We start from the raw sequence: 19,228 nt of genomic DNA, 5'->3' as shown, positions 1-19,228 counted from the left end.
TTTCCTACGATACTGAAATCTCCTGAATTTTTTCCTGATCCATTAATTATATGCGTGTGTGTGTGTGTGTGTGTGTGTGTGTGTGTGTGTATCTGTCACTTCACACACAGGACCACCTTTGCCCCACTGTAGAGGAATCACATCACCAGTGCTGAAATCAGGATGTACCAGGCATTTGTTCGATGACACGGGGAAGTTACTAACCTCTTTCTGCAGCAGGTGACTTTTCTGTGAAATAGAGAAATATGCTGCATTTTCCAAAGGTTTAAGGACCTAACCCAAGTAATGCACTGATCACAGGGGCTAGCATATCACATAAGTTCTCAACCAATGTAGCTTGAGTTTTACTGAAATACTACCCTGAACCTGAATAGTATTGTCTTTGAAAAAACAGCAGGAAAAAAATTTTTTTAAAAATATTTTAATTTTTAAATTTTTTTTTTGTTTTTTTTTCCAGTACCAGGAATCGAACTCATGACCTTGCACTTGCCAGGCAGGTGCTGTGCCACTGAGCTAAATCCCCAGCCCCACAGCAGGAAAATTTGTATAGCTGTTTCATTTACCAAAACTAAGTTTTGGTACATGCCTTAAATATCCTTTAAAAATTCCAGTGAGTTGAATATGCCAAAGTCATCTAAATTTTACCTGACTGTATTTCTCCTTCCAGGATTGGTTCTATAAATTTCAAAACTGCTTAAAACTCAAAATTTCCATCCACTGCATCATAGTAGTGTTATATTTCCAAATAAGATGTGTACTGAGTTATTTTATTTTGAAAATTAAAAAAGGGTCTTAGTATGTCAAGAGATAAAATGAATGGAAATCGGCATAACCTGAGTTTCACCTCAACACTGGTTGGGCGGCATATTCTTCACATGTCATTGAAACGCTTTCAAACACTGCTAGTTCATCCTTTTCCACTTGTTCTACACTGTTCCAAGGAGTACAGACCTGCTTTTCCTTCATTAGGATTTACGCATCTTTCATCTTCCCTTATGCTCTTCCTTTACAACTTCTAATTGCCAGATACAAGCACTGGTTTTAATGGAATGCTTTATTAGCTAGAGTGAAATCAAAGCAGAGCAACTTTATATGGCCCTTTCAGTTTTACAGTATAGGAGGCTTATAATTTCCAGTTTTTACAAGACCAGGAACAAGCTGGCACACTTGTGTGGTAGGAGTGTACTACACACTGTGTGGTAGGAGTATGCCACACGCTGGCCTAGGTGTTGGTAAGTTAAGGGACGCTTGGTACCCAGGGCTCACAACAACAAGAAGCAGGTGTGAAATTCTCTGTGAGGACTTGGGTGAAGAGGCCTGGCATAGTATGCAAAGCTTCTTAGGTTTAGTACCCAGGTGCTCAGGCATGATAATTGCCTTTAGGGAGAACTATAGTGCTCCACAAGGTCCAAAAGTGATACTGGAGTATCAGGAAAACCAGGACAGAGATAAATATGAATCAGAAAATGTGACTGGGGTGATTATTTTGTAGTCGCTTCAACTTTACCTACATGTAGAGAGAGGGTGGATTTTAAGTCAATAAAACACAAGGTCTACTCTTCACTTTATCTTATTTGGACATTCTAAATGTGTACCTTTGGAGTTGCTCAAGCCCTTCTAGGTAAGAAATCCTAAGCAGTATAGCAACAAACGATGTTCTGATTGAGGAAATAGAAGAAGCAGGAGTTGTAATCCCACAAATCCATTTTAGTAGTCCTACCTGGCCAATGGGTAAGGAAGACAGCGCCTGGAGGTTAACAGCGGGCTCTTGGTGAATACACAGGTGGTTCCTCCAGTGTGGGTGGCTGGACTCAACATGTAAGAAGAACTTTACCAAAATCGGCGGCTGCTAAGCCAACACGGGCCAGCCAGGTGCCAGTTACGTTTGAGTTTTCTTACCCTACTGCCATAATCTAGGGAGGGAGACTGGACACAGTGACGATTATGAGCAAGTTAACACCACACATCATGATGTGGTGCTAGGGCCTGAAAAATCATTAGTGGGTAGTCCAGAGATGCACAGAAAGCAGGAAGGAAGTTAGTGTATGCAAAGGCAGCATTTCAAATCAGTGAGCAATGGGGAAGATGTATTCTTTACTAAATGGGGCTGGGCTATGCTCAGACATGATTTTAAAACATATAGATCTTATATCTTGCAAGAGCAGCAGAAACACCAAAATGACAGCCAGGATTAGGAGGCAGATTTATTTATATTCATGGACACTGATCAGGATCATTCCCAAAATATCAGGTCCAGTCTCTGGTGGTCTAGAGAAGGAAGCAGGAATTGCAGAGCAGAATGGCTTGTCAACTGGGGAGTGGTTTATACAGTGTGCATCACAGTGACCAGCTGTTTCTAAGAGACAGGAGCTACTGACATCTGGAACCGGAACAGGAACTGTTACCTGGACAACTAACAAACCGAAGTACACCAGTGTTGGGGGGCATTTTCTGCTACACTCATATCTTTTTTCATTCCTGATATTCCTAAATATTTCAATAAAGAAAGCATGACATCTTGAAGTTAGCGGATTATGGAGGGACATTTGTTTAAATTTGTAACTGGAGAAGCCTTTTGAAAAGGCCCAGAAAACATAAAATATAACTGCATCAAAAGCAACATGAGAGTTAGAACCTTTTCGTTTCCTGTCTGATTTTGCAGGAAGGCAGGATGCCAAGTGACTAGGAGCATGGGGTGGGTGCTGGCCCAGCCGGGATCAAATCACGGCTCCTCTGTTTACTGGCTTAATCTTCCCTGTACCTCAGGTCCTTCCCCCAGAAGGAGGGGATTATAATGGGATTTGTGCCCTGGACTGTTGAGACTCTGAACGAGCTGATAGGGGCAGAGCACTGGACAACTGCAGACCATGTTGCTGTCATGGTTCTGCATCCCACCAAGTGCCCAGCACAAGATCTCAGAGCCTGGAGAAGGAGACCATCTGCATCTCCATGTTGCTCAGACTCTCAGGGAGAAAGACACTCTGAGACTACCATGGTGCCATACCCCCAAGCTTGACTTTTGATGTCAATTTTTCTTCCTCATCTCTTGGTTGGCTTTTACTTTTCCAAGTTCTTGTTTTTGGGCCATGACTTATCTCTTCTAATTTGCTCATCCTTACAAGCTTTAAACTATTCATGTCAGGAGGTAGGAGACGTGAAGTATGCACAGAGACAGGTATAAAGCACAGAACTGCATAGTTGCATTGGGATATCTTTTGTGGCTTTTACGAAGAACTGGGGGAGATTCATGGCCACGCGTGTCTTACTGTGATAATTTTTAAAATTTAAACATTAAGAATAACTTTTACAAAGAGCCACTGTGCTGTAATTTCGACCTGAAATGTTCTCCCAAGACCTGTGTGATGAGGATTGATACCTTGGGTGGTATCACTGGGAGGAGCTGGGACTTCAGAGAGTTGAGATCCCAGGAGAGTTCTTAGGTTACTGGGGATCTAGAAAAGAAATTGTGGAACCTCAAATTTGTGGGACCTTGTAAGGAGTGGCTGAAGCTGGAAATTGATCACAGGTGTGGGAGTGAGGCAAGGCAGGTCTAAGAACAAAGAATGCCCAAGGCAATCCATGTGGACAAGCTGCTTCAGTCCAGGGAAGAGCAAGCCCCGAGACAATCCAAGCCATGGGTTGTTGGGCAAAGCGGTGTCACGTGACACCAACCTGCCAAATGTATGAATAAATGTGCCGTGGTGGTTGAGCAGTTCCTTTCCTCCCATCCAGAGAGAGGGCTCCACCTGACCTCAGCTTTCTGTCTCTTTTCTTGATTTCCTCATCCTCTCACCATCCTTACCCCCAGGAACTTCAAGAGCCATGAGGGCTGTGATATATGGTGCCTGAACATGGGACCAAGATAAAAAGAAACAACGGGTGAGGGGACACTTCTCATTGTGCACACAAAAGGGGGAGAAGCACACGATAGCATCAACAGTAATCACACAAGTGTATTGATATCAATATCATCAGGTGTAAAACTTGGGGCAAAGAGGGAAGAGGGTTCACTAGGGCCAAAGAAAGAAGCACATTTTGCTATGGACATGGAGAGATGACTAACACATCTCATTATACCTCTATTTTCAGCTTGTTACCAGCCAAGAACTTTGTTATTTCATAACAAGCAAGGTATCTGTCCTTTGTTGTTTGCTGTCACTTGATGCTGAGAGTATGTCTAACCCTGCCCCACTTTAAACTTTTAAACAATATCTGTTCCCAGAAATCCCAGAGGGTGTTTGCACTTTAGAGGCAGGGCAAAAATTAAATTGTCCATTGCATGTAAATCGCCTCACATTCCTGGCTTTTCGTAGCTCTCCATTATTTCTTCCATGATTCCGGGGGACCTGCAATCTCTCCCCAGCTCTATGAATTCCCATTTGTTCCCCATTACTTCTCATAAGAGACCTCTCAGGGCACTGCTGCTTCACAGCAGGCCAGAGATGTGTACAGTCCCAATCTTGTGCTCCTTCTTTGGAATCCTTTGTTTTTCCATGAATGTGAATGAGTGATACGTACTCTCAAAGGTCAGTGTGTGTCTCTTGAAGGCCTCAACAAAATCTTCAGTTATTAAGCAGATATCCCCTTTATCAGAAACTCATTCCATGTCAGGCTTTGGTAGGCAGAGAGCAGTAAAGCATGTTTCCTGCACTAAGGGAGTTTGTACTGTAGAAGGAGTCGGCAGACACAAGCATTTCTGACAGTGAATGAAATCATAGAGTTCCTGCACATATAAAGTATCAGAGAAAGCCAGTGGAGGACAGACTTTGCTTTGTGCAGAGCCAAGGATGACACCAAAGGCCAATGGTGCTCACACCACCAGCAAAAGATGACCCCCTCCCAAGCAAAGAGAATATCCTGACGGCAATTTGTTCCTTTCTTAAATTTTTTTTTGGTGCCCTGAGAGTCTTGATTTTGGCCCATAATCACGTGAGCTTTTGTTTTAAAAACTCTACGGATAGTGTGGTGTGGTGGTGCATGCCTGTAATCCTAGCACTCAGGAAGCTGAGGCAGGACTATTGCCATGAATTCAAGGCCAGTATGGGCTACATAGTGAGTTCAAGACTAATGTGGACTATATACTGACACACTGTGTCAAAAAATAAAAATAAAAACTTTACGGATGCAATTTTTCTCTAGGTATATGTGATGGGGAGTTTGTATTTTATGTTCTCTTCAATGTCTCTATAAAATTTAGACAGAAAAGCTGCTAGATTTTTTTTCACCTCAAAATATAAAAAAATTTTAATAGAGGTCAATAATGCATAAAGATGACATATCGTGATAGTCCAGCAGGTAGGTTAAGAATAGTGTCTAAATTACCCTACCATGGTCTGGATGACAACTCTGAAAGTGGACACAGACCAATTCCAGGTGATTTTTCAGTCCTTAAAAAACTGAATTCCTGCTAACTGTTTCAAGGTGCCTCAGAGTGGTGAGACTGCGCACAGCTTGGAATGTCCTAGGAATTTTATCAGCCTGATGACCACCCAGAACACAAGCATGAATCAGAGCTTCCTTATTTTTCACACTCAAAGAGAGGCATTTACTTCCTTTTCCCTATAAGCATGGCCTCTGACTGAAATATGCGTTTGTCCCCTGGCGATCCTTGCCGTCTCAGAAGCTGTCCCCAAATCACAACAAGTAAGAAGCAGACAAGAGGCAATGACTCTCCTGCATCACGTGATGCTCAAAGACAGCAGCCATGTGGTGCTGCAGCCCAGGGAGGAGCCTCAGAGGTGATTCACGTGGGAACAACCGGGAAACGGGAGAGAAGGGTAATAATTACTTTCTACACAGTGGGAGTTTTTACTAGGAAAACACAATTTGTTAATTGTATTTGGGTCATGTAAACAAAAACAAGGAAATAGTCATTCTCAGCAGGGTATAAAAGGTGAGGTGCAGCAAGAAGAGTCCAGACACAAACCTCACTCTCCTGGAAACCCACCCAGAATCTCCAGCCACCAACACCATGGTCAACTCCTGTTGTGGCTCCGTCTGCTCTGAGCAGGGCTGTGGCCAGGACAGCTGCTGCCGGCCCAGCTGTTTCCAGCCCACGTGCTGCAGGACCACCTGCTGCCGCCCCAGCTGCTGCGTGTCCAGCTGCTGCAGGCCCCAGTGCTGCCAGTCTGTGTGCTGCCAGCCCACCTGCTACAGGCCCAGGTGCTGTGTGTCCAGCTGCTGCCGCCCCAGCTGCTGTGTGTCCAGCTGCTGCAGGCCCCAGTGCTGCCAGCCCAGCTGCTGCAGACCCCAGCGCTGCCAGCCCAGCTGCTGCATCTCCAGCTGCTGCCGCCCCTCCTGTGGTAGTTCCAGCTGCTGTGGCTCCAACTGCTGCCGCCGCTGCTGGTCCTGCTGCCTGCGCCCCGTGTGTGGCCAGGTGTCCTGCCACACCTCTTGCTACCGCCCCACGTGTGTCATCTCCACCTGCCCCCGCCCCATGCGCTGCGCCATCCCTTGCTGCTGAGCCCCTGTCCTGAACCCACCCTCTCCCCTTCACTTCTCTCATCACGGAGGCATCCCTTGGGCATTTATTTGATGACTTCAGAAAGCCCATCCCTACTCCTTGTGTGGCTACATCCTGGCCCCAGGCAAACTCTCCTTTGCTGACCTTTCCCTCTCATTGACCCAAACCATTATATTAGATGTTAAGAAACTAATAGGAGTTTCCAGGTCCTCCTGTGTGGAACGTGCAAATTCTTGCAAGGCCTTCTGAAGCAAGACAACAGCCACAAATGAGAATCTCCTAGTGCCACCTTTTATTTCCTTTTAATGTGGTGTTTCTGTGCCCTGTGTTTGCTACTTTTAAATAAAATTATACCTTTCCTGTCATAGAGATACATCTTTTGTTCTGTTTCTTTGTAGTGATTGTGCTCAGTTACTGGGAAATGAAATACAAAACTCAGTGAATTGAGTCTTCCAGTTACTGTTCTCACCTTCAGAAAAATTCCAACGAGAGAGAGAGAGAGAGAGAGAGAGAGAGAGAGAGAGAGAGAGAGAGAGCAGCAATACATATAGATGCTTGCCAGCACTGAAGAATAATAGACTTGTGTTTAAAGTTTTAGGAGCATGAAGGAGTAGGACTAAGCTGGCTTTTATCCCGCAGCGAAGCTTTCCTAAATATTTTTCAAAGCACGTCTTTCCTCACAGGGTCACTCCTGTTGCGCGCTGCAGCCCTCCGTGCTCACCCCGTTTCTTTCTCCTTCCCCATTGTCCTGCCATTGTCTCTTTTCTCCTCTTCTTGGAAAGCCATAGAGTCCTCTGCTTACGGATAAGATCTAAACATTTCCCCCAGTTCCCACGTGTGCAAGGTGGGGGTGGCGGCAGGTGATGTGTTCACGGGTCCATCCTCAGCACGGGGTCCATTCATCCATGAGTTCACCGCTGAATGTGCTGCTGGGAAGTGAGCCCTGGTGGGAGGTGATCACTGAGGTGTGACTTGGATGTGTGTATTCTTGTCCCCAGCTCCACCTTCTTTTTCTCTCTGCTTCCTGGGTAGAGCTCTACTAATCCCAGCATCACACCATTAATCCCAGCATCACATCCTTAATCCCAGAATCGGCTACCTTAAAAAGTCCCATCTATGGCCTCACAAGGCTTTGGAGGGACATCTAGATACAAGCCATAGCAGTAAGGATAGCTATGATAACTGAATAAAATTAACAAAACAGTTTTTTTTGTGTACAGTAAGAATTGACAGTGCAGGCAAATTATGAGGGACATTGATCTCAGAGGAAAATTGAAGAAAACATCATCTCAAGCCTCTAAACTTGAACTTCTCACATATAACATCTACCATTAAATTAGAATACCATGCATATTAGAACCAAAAAGAAGTAAATGATCAAATTCTGAGAGAATAAAAGACAAAAGAAATAGAGCTAAAGATCATCTTTAGGTAGGTGTTAACAACGACCGTAGAAAAATTATGAGTAGTATATTTGAAGCGATAGAAACATGTGAAACTCATTAACAAAGTAGAATCCAGAAAAAAGTTTCCAGTGAAAGTCCTAAAACTGAACAACTCAGAACTGAAATGAAGAATTCAAAAAGTAGGTTTACCAGCAGATTGGACACAACGGAAGAGAGGAAGACCAAATTAGAAGTAGAAAATATTCACATTAAGGTGCAGAGAAAAACAAAGGCAAAGGAAATATAGGAAAGACACAACAGAACACAGAGCAATGGTCTAACATGCACATCAGTTGGACTCTCAGGAAGGGAAAAAAAGAACAGGGTAGAAATTATTAATGAAGAGTTATTGAGGGCCAATTTGACAAAACTGGTGGGAGACTTCAAGCCCCCAGTCCCAGAACATCTTTGAACCCCAAGTAGAGTGAATACTAAGTAAAATAACATGTAGGCACATCATGGACAATTGTTGAAAATCAAAGATACAGAGAAACATCACAAAAATAGCAGTAAATTGATGCAGCTATAATGGAAAACAGTAGGGAAGTTTCTCAGAAGATTAAAAAGAGAACTGTTCTACAGAACCCAGCAATCTCACTACTCTGTCTACATCTGAAAGAGGCAAAATTAGCACGAAGAAATACCTTCACTCCTGTGCTCATTGCAGGATTATTCATGATAGCCAAGGGATACAATCTGTTGACAGATGAATAGATAAAGATAATACAGCATAGCTACAAAATGGAATATTACACTTAAAAAGGAAGGAACTCCCGCTGCTGGTGAGAACATGGATGAGACCAGTACATCAAGAAAAATAATCAAGAGGAAGAACAAGAAATTCTGCATGATCTCACTTATCTGTGGAGTCTAAGAGTAGAATTCGTAGAAGCAGAGAGTAGAACGGTGACTCCTGGGGGCAGGAAAGTGGTGGAAAAGGGGAGGTGACAGGTACCAAGTTATAGTCATGGAGAATTAATAAAATCTAGAGCCCTAGTGTACATCGTGGCAATTATGATAAACCATGCCATATTGTACCACTGAAACTTCCAAAGAGAGAAGCAGTTAAGTGTTCACATAGTGCGCATGTGTGCGCGCACATGTGCGCACGCTCACACACACACACACACACACACACACACAGGTAACTGTGAGGTGGTGGGTCTGTCCAGTCTGTCCACTAGCTTCACTGTCAGAACCATGTTCCAGTGTGTATGCACATCAAAATGTGCTGTAGACCTTAAATATTTGCCACTTTATAAATATGTCAACAAATAAGGTAAGCAAGCAAGCAGGAGAAAAAAAGCAGTACATACTTTTGCAGGAAGAAAAGTAAGCCTGACCCAACAAAACCAACAGAAGATAGAAGACTACGTGAAAATTATCTGCAAAATGCAGAAAGAAAACACCAAGAATTATACGCCCAGAGAAAGGGAAGGGCAGGGAAACTAAGTTATTTTCTTTCTTTGAGCAGAAGGAAGATGCCTTATTGAGGTGAAGCGATCCTAAAAGAATAATAAAAACGAAGGGTAATTTTATACCACCCTTTCTCACATTAGTCATTTCTATGATATCCAATTTCATCACTATGATTTCTACTTTTGTTTGTCTTTTAAACCAATGTTTGCAGTCTCCTTCAGAACCTGTGGTTAGCTTAGTTCTAGGGGGTTACACCCCCTTTCCCTACATCTACTGTACTATTCACGATGAGCTCTTCCTTGCATACTTTGTAAGAATGGCCTATGCACTTATTTTATGTGGGAAGTATCCCCTGTGGGCATCCCACACACTGTTTCTTAGAAGTTTATTTCTCCTTGTGCTTAATGCTTTGTGTTGTTGTTTTCTGAGTTTTTCTTTGTACAGGCTACGGTGTTTCTGTGTGCTCCAATATGTTGTTTGTGTGACGTGTTATCCCAAGGACATTTGCTGTTTAGGACCAGTTAGTTTCTCACCTGGAAGCTCCTTTACTAGGGATATATTGTCCCGCTGCCTGTGCCCCGTGTGTGGACACGTCTCCCGCCACATGTCTTGCTGCTGCCCCACCCGTGTCATATCCACCCGCCCCCGCCCCGTGTGCTGCGCCATCCCTCCCTGCTGAGCCCCAGTGCTGAGTCCACCTCCTCCTCCCCACCTCTCCCCACTGACACAGACCTTGTGCTGGACATTAGGACACACAAAGGGGGTAGATGTTTCTCCACAAAGTTGGGTCTTCCAAGCACATTCTGGTCTCAGTCCAATCTTCTGTGTGGATCTCTCCCCCCTGCCCAAGTGTGAATTTGCTTGTATTACACTAGCTGTTGTACTGATCTGACCACTTCTCTCCAAAGGCTCTTTTAAAAAAAATTTTGAGTGCTCAGTCATCAAACTCAAGAATCCACAGCTGGCGTCAATATTTCTACCTTATGGGTTTTTATAGTTTCTCTCTTAATCCAAGGTTCTCTTTTATAATCCTTAATCTCCAAATCTTCCTCTGTTGTATCTCGATGACAATAAACCATCACTTTCCCACAGAGAATTCAGTGTGATTGTATTCTTCTCTGTGATTTTTCACTCTGTCTGGACAATTGCATGTCACCCAGGCTTGAAGGACAGGCAGCAGAGGTTTGTCTATTTTAATCGCGATCAAGCCACATGTGTCACTCAGCCTAGTTTTCCTCAATGGTCTCTTACGTTCTTAGACAACACGGAAGAAATTCTAAAGATCAGAAAAAAACTGGGGTTGGGGATTTAGCTCAGCGGCAAAAGCGCCTGCCTGGCAAGCGCAAGGTCGTGAGTTTGGTTCCCGGTACCGGAGAAAAACCAAAGAAAAAAAAAAAGAAAAAAGTTTTTGCAAAGACTATAGAAAATGTTCTCTGAAACCTCTTTCTCTTGATATTTTGGATACATGCAAGCAGTTCATAATCACTGTGAAGATAGTGGAACTGGACGTCTGCATGTGGCAGAAAGTGTGTTTTAGAAAAAACATAGTGAAAGCTCAAAGTGCTAAAGCAGGAATCAGGGGACACGGGTGACCCTCGGGGTTTGTGGAGTGCATGACCTCCTCTCCTACAACCCGAGGGCAGAGGACGCTGCGCACCAAGCCTAGGACTTGAGAGCAGAATAGCAGGGCTCCCAGAGTGCTCGTTCCCCTCGCGGGCCATTCAGCCCCACCACGGTCAGGGCCCTAACGGCAAGGGAAGCAGAACCTGGGATATGGGATGGGCCGGTCTGAGTTGGAGAAACCGAAGATTGTGATTCCTAAGTTTCCCCGAGCCCTCCGGGCTTACAGACATGGTCTGATTTTCCTCACTGAGGTCTTCCTTAAAGATGGTGCCGGAGCCTCAGTCATAAAAGGCAACACACGGGGGCTTCCTTCGCTCTCCTCCTGCCTTGCCACACACCAGTAACAAGGGTTAAATTACGAGACACCTGACTCTGGTGATGACTCTGGTGACAGGAGACTCGACCCCAGCAGGCCTGCCGGCCTCCGGGACTGCTCCTGGGCGGCACTTGCTTCTCACCAGGAGGCTCGTGTTGGCTGCCTGGCCTCCTTTCCATCACGCCGGCGGGTTCACCCCCGGAGCCGCTGTTTCATGAGGTGCAGCAAAACTGGAATCCCGCTGTCCCTTCTCCGTCCACCAGCAGGGACAGTTCCCTAGACAATGTGCGGCTGTGCCGATGAATAATATTCCAGGGAAGTCAAACGGAATGCTGGATTCTCTCCATTTTTTTTTTTATCAGTTTGTGTGAGCCAGAGGTGGCCAAAAAGGGGTGTTCCTCCTTTTAAAAAAAATTCCTACCAGTAAGAACTCATGGATGTTGGCACACTTGATGGTGCACAGCTTACAGCCCTAGGTTAGCTGGCCTGAGTGCTTTTGATCTGATGGTAGCAGACTGTGAAGGTTTCACCGTGTTTTCATACATCAAACTATTCTGGACTCACTTGTATATTTCCTTCCCGGGACATAATCAGCTGTTTCTCCAAAGAGCCCTGGTCCCTTTCAGAAGAGCATGATACTGGAAACCACCCACTGAAATGAAAGAATGCTCATTACTTCCTAGGTAGACACTTTCTTCCACCCCAGATTTTTTTGTTTGTTTTTTTCCAGTACCAGGAATCAAACTCACAACCTCCCGCTGAGCTACATCCCCAGCCCCACACCCCAGGTTTTTCAGTATCCACAGTTACAAAATGTTTATTCAAGAGATCCACTAGTCCATGAGTTTCTACTGAGAACTACAGGGTTTGTATTTAACCTCCTGTCTCCTACCTGCACATCGTCCTTCTCTCCTGCCCAGAACTGCACTTCTTCAAAAGAATGCCTCAGCTTCTCCCTTCCATCACGGCTGTATAACTGTCTTGGAATACCATGGCCAGTGCTGACAATAGCAGTGCGATTGTGGAAAACGAACTGAAGATTGTTGCCCAGGTTTCTGAAACAATAGTTTGGTCTTGAGCCAGTTACTTTCTCTAAAGTAATGCCTGAGTTTACACTGAAGCTTCACTGTTTTGGTGGCTGTTGTTTTAATGAGCTTGAGAGATTTTTAAAGGTTAATTTTGTCTTATGATTAGGTAAAATATTTACATGAACCTAGAGTCAAAGCTGCAGAATGTGGTATATTAGAAAATGTAACATCCATCTCCGTTTTTATCTTCTCCATCCTACTGCTTCTACTACCTGTCAGCCCCTTGAAAACCAATTATGGTTGCTATTTCCACCATGTTCTTCTTTTCTCAGCTTCATTAAGTTACAACTGATCTACAATAAACTATACACTTAAAGTGCAGAACCTGATGTTTTGGGATATGTACATACTCATGAAACTGTTCCAGCAATTTCAGGTTTACCAGAGGAGAAGAAACCCAGCGGCACTCAGAGAAGTGGCGGGAACCAAGTTTTACTGCACCAGCAGAGCTGGGTACTCCAAGGCCTGAGCCCAGAGCTAGTGCAGGAAGTTATTGTTATACCGTTTATTAGGCAGGGTGGGTGGGAGAGGGGGTCTTTTGTGAGAAAGTGGAACTTTACGAGGGTGGGAACAAACTGGAAACAGCAAGAGTAACAGGCCTTACAGAGGTGGAAGGAACACCGCAGGCTATTGATGTATTTGGGTTTTGAAACATTTTAAACACAGAAGTTCTACAAAATCAACACCATCATCCACGTAATGAACACCTGTCACCTGCCTTGCAGTTCCTCCCCACTCCCCACTCCTGGGCAGCTACCGAGCTGCGGGAGCTCTCCATTTTCTTGTGTCTTGTAGAATTTTATACAAACAGAAGCACACACTGCATATGTTGCATACACAGTTATGCTGGCTTCTCACTCACTACAGTATATTGAAGCTCAAGTTGTCATGTGTTAACAGTAGCTTTTCCTTTTGCCACTGAGAATTTTTTGACAAGGACATATCGCAATTTTATCCACTCATCTGCTAAATTGTTTTCAGATTTTCCTATTACAAACAAAGTTACAGTGAATATTTGTGAACAAATCTATGAGCGGCCATGTGCTCTTATTTCTGTTGGGTGAATTGCTTTGCAGGGAATGGCTAGGCATATGGCAGGTGTAACTTTACATCTTGAAGAAGCTGCCAAACTGTTCACAATGTGTGGCTTGATGTCCCTCCTGCGTATGAGAGCCCTGAGGGATTCACACCATTATGACGCTTGGTGTGACCATGCTTGTCGAGTTTAAGCATTCTAGAGTGTATACTGTTATCTCACTGCAGTGTATCTTGCATTTTCCTAATTGTTAATGATGTTGGACATCGTTTTCATGGGCTTACCTGACATTGTCTCTCTTTCTTGGGTGGGTATGCGTTTAAACCTTTTGCCCACATTTGGTGGATGTGTTTGTAATCTGACTGACTAAGAAGAGTTCTTTGTATGCTGTCTGTTTAAGCCCTTCATTGAGTAAATGGTCTGTAAGTATTTTCTCAAAGTTTGTGGCTTACTTCTTTGAAAATACTGTATAAATAATCTATTTTGAAAAGTAAAAACATAATTTTGATAGGGTCCCAATTAACTGATTGTTCTGGGGTACAAGTAAGTTACTTAACAGCTTGAGTCTCTCTAGACTTGTTTTTTAAACTAAATTTTATTTTGTTGAGTTAACACTAACTATGAGGTGTACCCGCTTCACAAATTCTAAGTGCACAGCACGGTATCATTGACAGCAGGTACAGGGTTTACAGCTGCTTGCTAGAGCTCGTTAATCTCACTTCCCTGACACTCTGCATCTGCTATCACCAGACTTGCTTCTAAATTCTGTAAGATCGGATCAAATTAGGCTTCACTAGAGGGCAATATTCCCAGCCCATTCCTGACACGAAAAACCAGCGTGCTGTGTATTTCGTCTGCTTTTCCAATTGTTTCAGGCAGGACAGTAAATCAGGCCTGTTCTCTATCTTGAAGTGGAAGTCCTTTTTAAAAATTTTCTCTCTGTCTTCTTTCATCATTTCTAAATGTAAAGAAATACATTTTCATATCTGTCTCTTGGGCTTTTTATACATATTGTAGAACACGATCCATATTTTTCTCCAGGTGCTGTATCAGTGCACCCTGGAGATTCCTTTCTAGTCGCATGTGTGGTACTGTGACCCAGGAATATACCATCATCCATTCATTGGCCTCCTACTGCAGGACAACAGGTGGTGCCAAGTTTTATTGTCGTAATTTGGCTTTGCTTTTACAAATAGAACTTTTATGAATAACTCTGTGCAGCTTTCTTTCCTAGTTTGCCTGGGTATCTTTGTTTTTTTTTTTTTTTATTTTAAAGATAAAAGGAGGGAAACATTAACAGACATACAACATTTTACAACATATCACAAGCACAATACAGACAATACAGAGTTACGAACAAAGTGGTAGGGAATTAACAATGCTTGTTGTATTACATATTGATATCTTCAAAGTGGCTTCTCGTGAAAACAGATATAGACATGCAATGCTGGTCAACCAAAGACTCATTGACAGTTTCTTTCAGCATAGAAATAGAAGACAGAAGAACAACCATGCTATCTATCCTGTATATACATACATACAAAATTTCTCCTTCGTTCCCTTCTCTTTTCCCACATCCCAGAAGCCCTTTACTCTTCAGTGGTTTCCTCATTTCACAGTGTCTATCATACCTCTGAGTTTAACTTAACTCTTTCAAGTTTTACACTAGTGACACAATGTGGTGCTTGCACATGTATGTTTGATTTATTTCACTTATGAGTATGGTTTCTAGTTGTGACCATTTAAATATAAAGGCCTCGAGTTTATCTTTCTTTACAGCTGAGTAATATTCCATTATATAAAAGTACCATAATTTTCTTATCCAATCCTCGGTGGATGGACATTTTGCCCGGGTATCTTTGGAATACTTTATAGAACTGGGATATCTGGGCCAAAGAATGGTGGTATTCATTACAGTCAAGCTAGTACAAGAAAGGCACGAACATGCCTAGCCCCACACTGTCTCACGACCAGAGGGCATTGGCAAATTTTTAATTTTTGACAATGTTACAGGAGAGACACAGTCTCAGAAACCCATATAATTTCATTTCTTTCACTGTCATGAAGTTGGGCATTGTCATGCAGGAAAGGGATATTCACATTTCTTTTTCCCACTAGGCAGTTGATTTTTTTTCTAAACTATATCGAGAATTCCTTCATGTATTATTAATGCTTTGTAGTACAAATTGTGAGAATTTTTAGTTCCAATTAGTCATTGTGTTTTTACCTTGGGATGGTATCTTCTCATGCATTTTTAAATGCTAAGTAATTGTCTTTTAGCTATTAGGAGGGGCTTAATTGTGAAAGTATGTATGCATAGGCATCAAAAAGCATATTAAATTAATCATCTTCTTTAATGAGGAGGTCTCTTGTTATCTCTGTTGTCCGCTTCGTGACTGGTTCTGGTTCACTCTCTGAAGCCTGGAATGCATCTTGTGTTACAGTGAATGTCACCCCTCTAGCAGAGCATTTCTCACTCCTATGACACAGTCCTCACCTGAATGTTTTTCCTGCTTCCTGTCACATTTTCAGCCCCTTCCAATACTGTCTTGTAAGCCTGGGATTGTTGCTCATATCTTTCTTCCCACTGACTGATGATATGATATCTAGTGTTTTCTGTGTAAATTCAAGAATGTCTCTAAACTCTTCCCATTCTGTCAGTTGAATATTATCTTTCTCCACTCTCCTACACACACTGTCTGGATGGATCATGGACCCCAACCAAAGCCAAATGCAAAAGCTTTTCGACTATGGGCTGTCTCGGTTACTTTTCTCTCTTTGCTGAGACAAAATACCTGACCCCCAAAATTAAGGAAGGAAAGGTTTATTTAGCTCACAGTTTGTGGAGGTTTCAGTCCACACTTGGCTGGTTCCAAGGCAGAGTGGCACATGGCAGTGGGCTACAGTTCATGGCAGCAGAAGACAGCAGAAACAACGAGAGCAAAAGGGGGGAGCCACAGCAAGCAGCCTCTTTCCCTCCCTTACACTGTATGCAAACTACCCGCCCCAGGGCAGGGGTAGCACTCCCACCCATAATCCCAGCATTGGACCATGGATCAATCACAAATCCTAGAAGCCTGCCCCATAACTGTATGAGGATTTGGGGGGACACCCAGACACAGCCATAACAGGGCTCATTGTCCAAGGGCTCTTCCTTGCCTTTTCCACCCAATTAGGTGATCTCGAGTGTGCTATGTGGCGTGTAAGTGCCCCATGTTTTCAATAAATCCCACCTTCACCCAGCCAGTCTTCACTCAGGGCGTCTGCTAAGCACCATATTAAGACCTTGTGGGCTTTCCAAAAGGATTGGAAGGAGACATAAAATAATTATGATAAAGTGTGATTCCCTAGGATGGAGGCATATCTTGGAGGGAAGGATTCATCTTAAAAGTACCTGATATCTGGGGTGTGCTCAGAGCAGGCGGCCTGGAGAATGGCTTCTCTGTTTATGATGCACCCAACAGGAATGTAGGGTCAGCGTGACAAGGGGCACAAAACTTGTGACTTCCCTCTGAGCAAGGGTCCTACACATCCTCCATACACCTCCACGTGGCTTCTGGACAGTACCACTGGGACAGGCTCAGTAGTGGGGAAAACTACAGCATTTAGTGAGGGAGGTAGACATTTTGAGCCTGTCCAGTGTATGCATGGGTTATCTGTTGGTAGACCTAGAAGTAAGGCCTTTAAATTTCTATTTTCAATTAATTAAAAAAAAAGTACCTGATGTCAAGAACGGTATTACAAATGAGCCGCTGGGAATATTTAAGTACAAATGCAAGTTCGCTAAGTTGACAGAGAAGAAAGCAATATTCTAGGCAAGTGGAATGTTCTAGGCATGAGAAATGGCATCATTCTTCTCACCGGCCTTGAACTTTCTAGGAGAGGAACGCCTTCTCTATTGACTGTGTGCCTTCTGGACCTCAATTACCTGAGGTGTAACAAATTAAGAAACATCATGTTTCCCTCATAGGAATGTGGTAAAGGGCAAACAAGATAACAACGACAGAAGATCCAGACAATTCCTGACACACAGAGAAAACACAACAAATTTTCATTGTTAGTGTATTATCTCCCCTTTCACTGGGGAAGGTACAAATTTACATACATAATCATCACTTTGTACACTAATAAAACAATTTCCTAAGTTGCCAAACTCTTCTCTGTGTCTGTGTCCTGTGTGTCTGAAGTGTTTGTAGGCTGTAGATGAAGCTTAATCCTTTACTCCTGCTTTATATCACAGTATCTGTAACATACATTGTAGACAAGAAAAGCTCAGAATGTTAAAACAGTATACTTCCAATAACTGAGGGAGACCACGTGGAGGCGGCACTGAACAGGCTTTAGAATCAATCAACTGGCTTCCTCTATGAACTCAGGAGTCTGCCCCAGGCCTAAGTGAGTGGGACACTGGCTGGCAAGCAGAAACAGAGCTCTTCATGCCAACAGTCATGTTAGAGGCCTGCAGTGGCCTGCGATGCTGTGACATCTCTGAAGGCAAGGGAACATCACAGCTGCCGGCTCTAACTCTCCCTCGGATTTCAAGGGCAATAACCGCCAACCTCAGAGGTAAAACAGGTCTCTCATTAAGCAAAGATTTACTGCTTGGAATGTCTTTGTTCCCTTTTCTCAAGGCCTTGCTCACGTTCATGCTTTTTACCTCAGCTGTGCCCTGCACTTTCCCACAGGCCCCCCGAGATGATACACCCAAGCAATAGCAGGAAATTCGGAGACATCTTTATCTTAGCCACAGAGCTCTGACCTTCCTGGACCCCCGTATACTATATTACTTCTGTCCAGTGTCTTCTATCCTTCATCATACACTTGCCCAGAAGACTGGGAGACTCACCAGTCCCAATAAATAACACTGCTGCTGCACTCACTCCCTGGGCATGCTGACTTGCTCAAATGTAGGTCAGAATCATCCCCTTATGATACCCTATCTCTGAAAGATATGGTAATAGTAACTGAACAATTTTTAAAAGGACCGATTATGCTAGTATGCTTCCACTATTTAAAAATAATGAATTATTGCTTCAGAATGAGTGGATTCAGTAAGTCAAAGTAGATATAAACATTATTGGGATGGTGTACACCGCACCGATCATTGAGAAAATCCAAAGGAAGTATGGTAGTCCTCACTTACAAGAGCCATTTTCCTCTCACCCCCAAATATCATTTTTTGGGTCCTGTTTTCCCACCAGTACTCCATATGACCTGCTTTGAACCTATTTGACAACATAGGGTATTTAGTCCTCCTAAAATCTATTCTTAACATATCCTGGAAGTAAATACATAAATAAAGAATTAGCACTCAATCCAATGAAACTAAGTCATATAATGGGATGTAATGGGTCTACTTTGGGAAATGTACCAAAGGAGGAAAGATGAAGCTGACTCACCTGGCTTCACCAAATTGAATTACTTGTAACACAACAGGAAAAGGAAATGGTGTTTTTTTTTGTATGTAGGAATGTTTACGTGATAAAAACAATTATCTAATTATGTAAAACGAACTGCTCTTTTCTTAGCATAAACAAGATTCCTCACATGGTCATAGCAGCCTTCAGCAGAGGTATAAAAAGCAAGAGAGAGCAACAAGAGACCAAACTCAGAACAACCACTCTCCTGGAAACCCACCCAGAACCTCTAGCTGCCGACACCATGGTCAACTCCTGTTGTGGCTCCGTCTGCTCTGAGCAGGGCTGTGGCCAGGAGAGCTGCTGCCGGCCCAGCTGTTTCCAGACCACGTGCTGCAGGACCACCTGCTGCCGCCCCAGCTGCTGCGTGTCCAGCTGCTGCAGGCCCCAGTGCTGCCAGTCTGTGTGCTGCCAGCCCACC

The 19,228-nt window shown here is 43.6% G+C and overlaps 1 protein-coding gene across 1 annotated transcript in view; it reads left to right on the top strand.

Moving 5' to 3' along the window:
* The first annotated feature begins 5,936 nt into the window (after window positions 1-5,936).
* LOC102025863 (keratin-associated protein 16-1-like) overlaps window positions 5,937-19,228 on the top strand; it is a 14,027-nt gene continuing 735 nt past the window's right edge. Inside the window, exons 1-5 of the mRNA XM_013519126.1 lie at window positions 5,937-6,458; window positions 7,292-7,428; window positions 11,345-11,551; window positions 13,431-13,558; window positions 18,919-19,227. Of these exons, the coding sequence (XP_013374580.1) occupies window positions 5,972-6,458; window positions 7,292-7,428; window positions 11,345-11,551; window positions 13,431-13,558; window positions 18,919-19,227 (1,268 nt within the window). The 5' untranslated portion in view covers window positions 5,937-5,971. The remainder of the gene's footprint in view (window positions 6,459-7,291; window positions 7,429-11,344; window positions 11,552-13,430; window positions 13,559-18,918; window position 19,228) is intronic.

Source organism: Chinchilla lanigera, unplaced genomic scaffold (assembly GCF_000276665.1).
Source record: "Chinchilla lanigera isolate Chin_1 unplaced genomic scaffold, ChiLan1.0 scaffold00050, whole genome shotgun sequence".
NCBI lineage: Eukaryota > Metazoa > Chordata > Mammalia > Rodentia > Chinchillidae > Chinchilla > Chinchilla lanigera.
The sequence above is the reverse complement of the archived record's forward strand: the minus strand, read 5'-3'. Positions and strand labels throughout refer to the sequence as shown.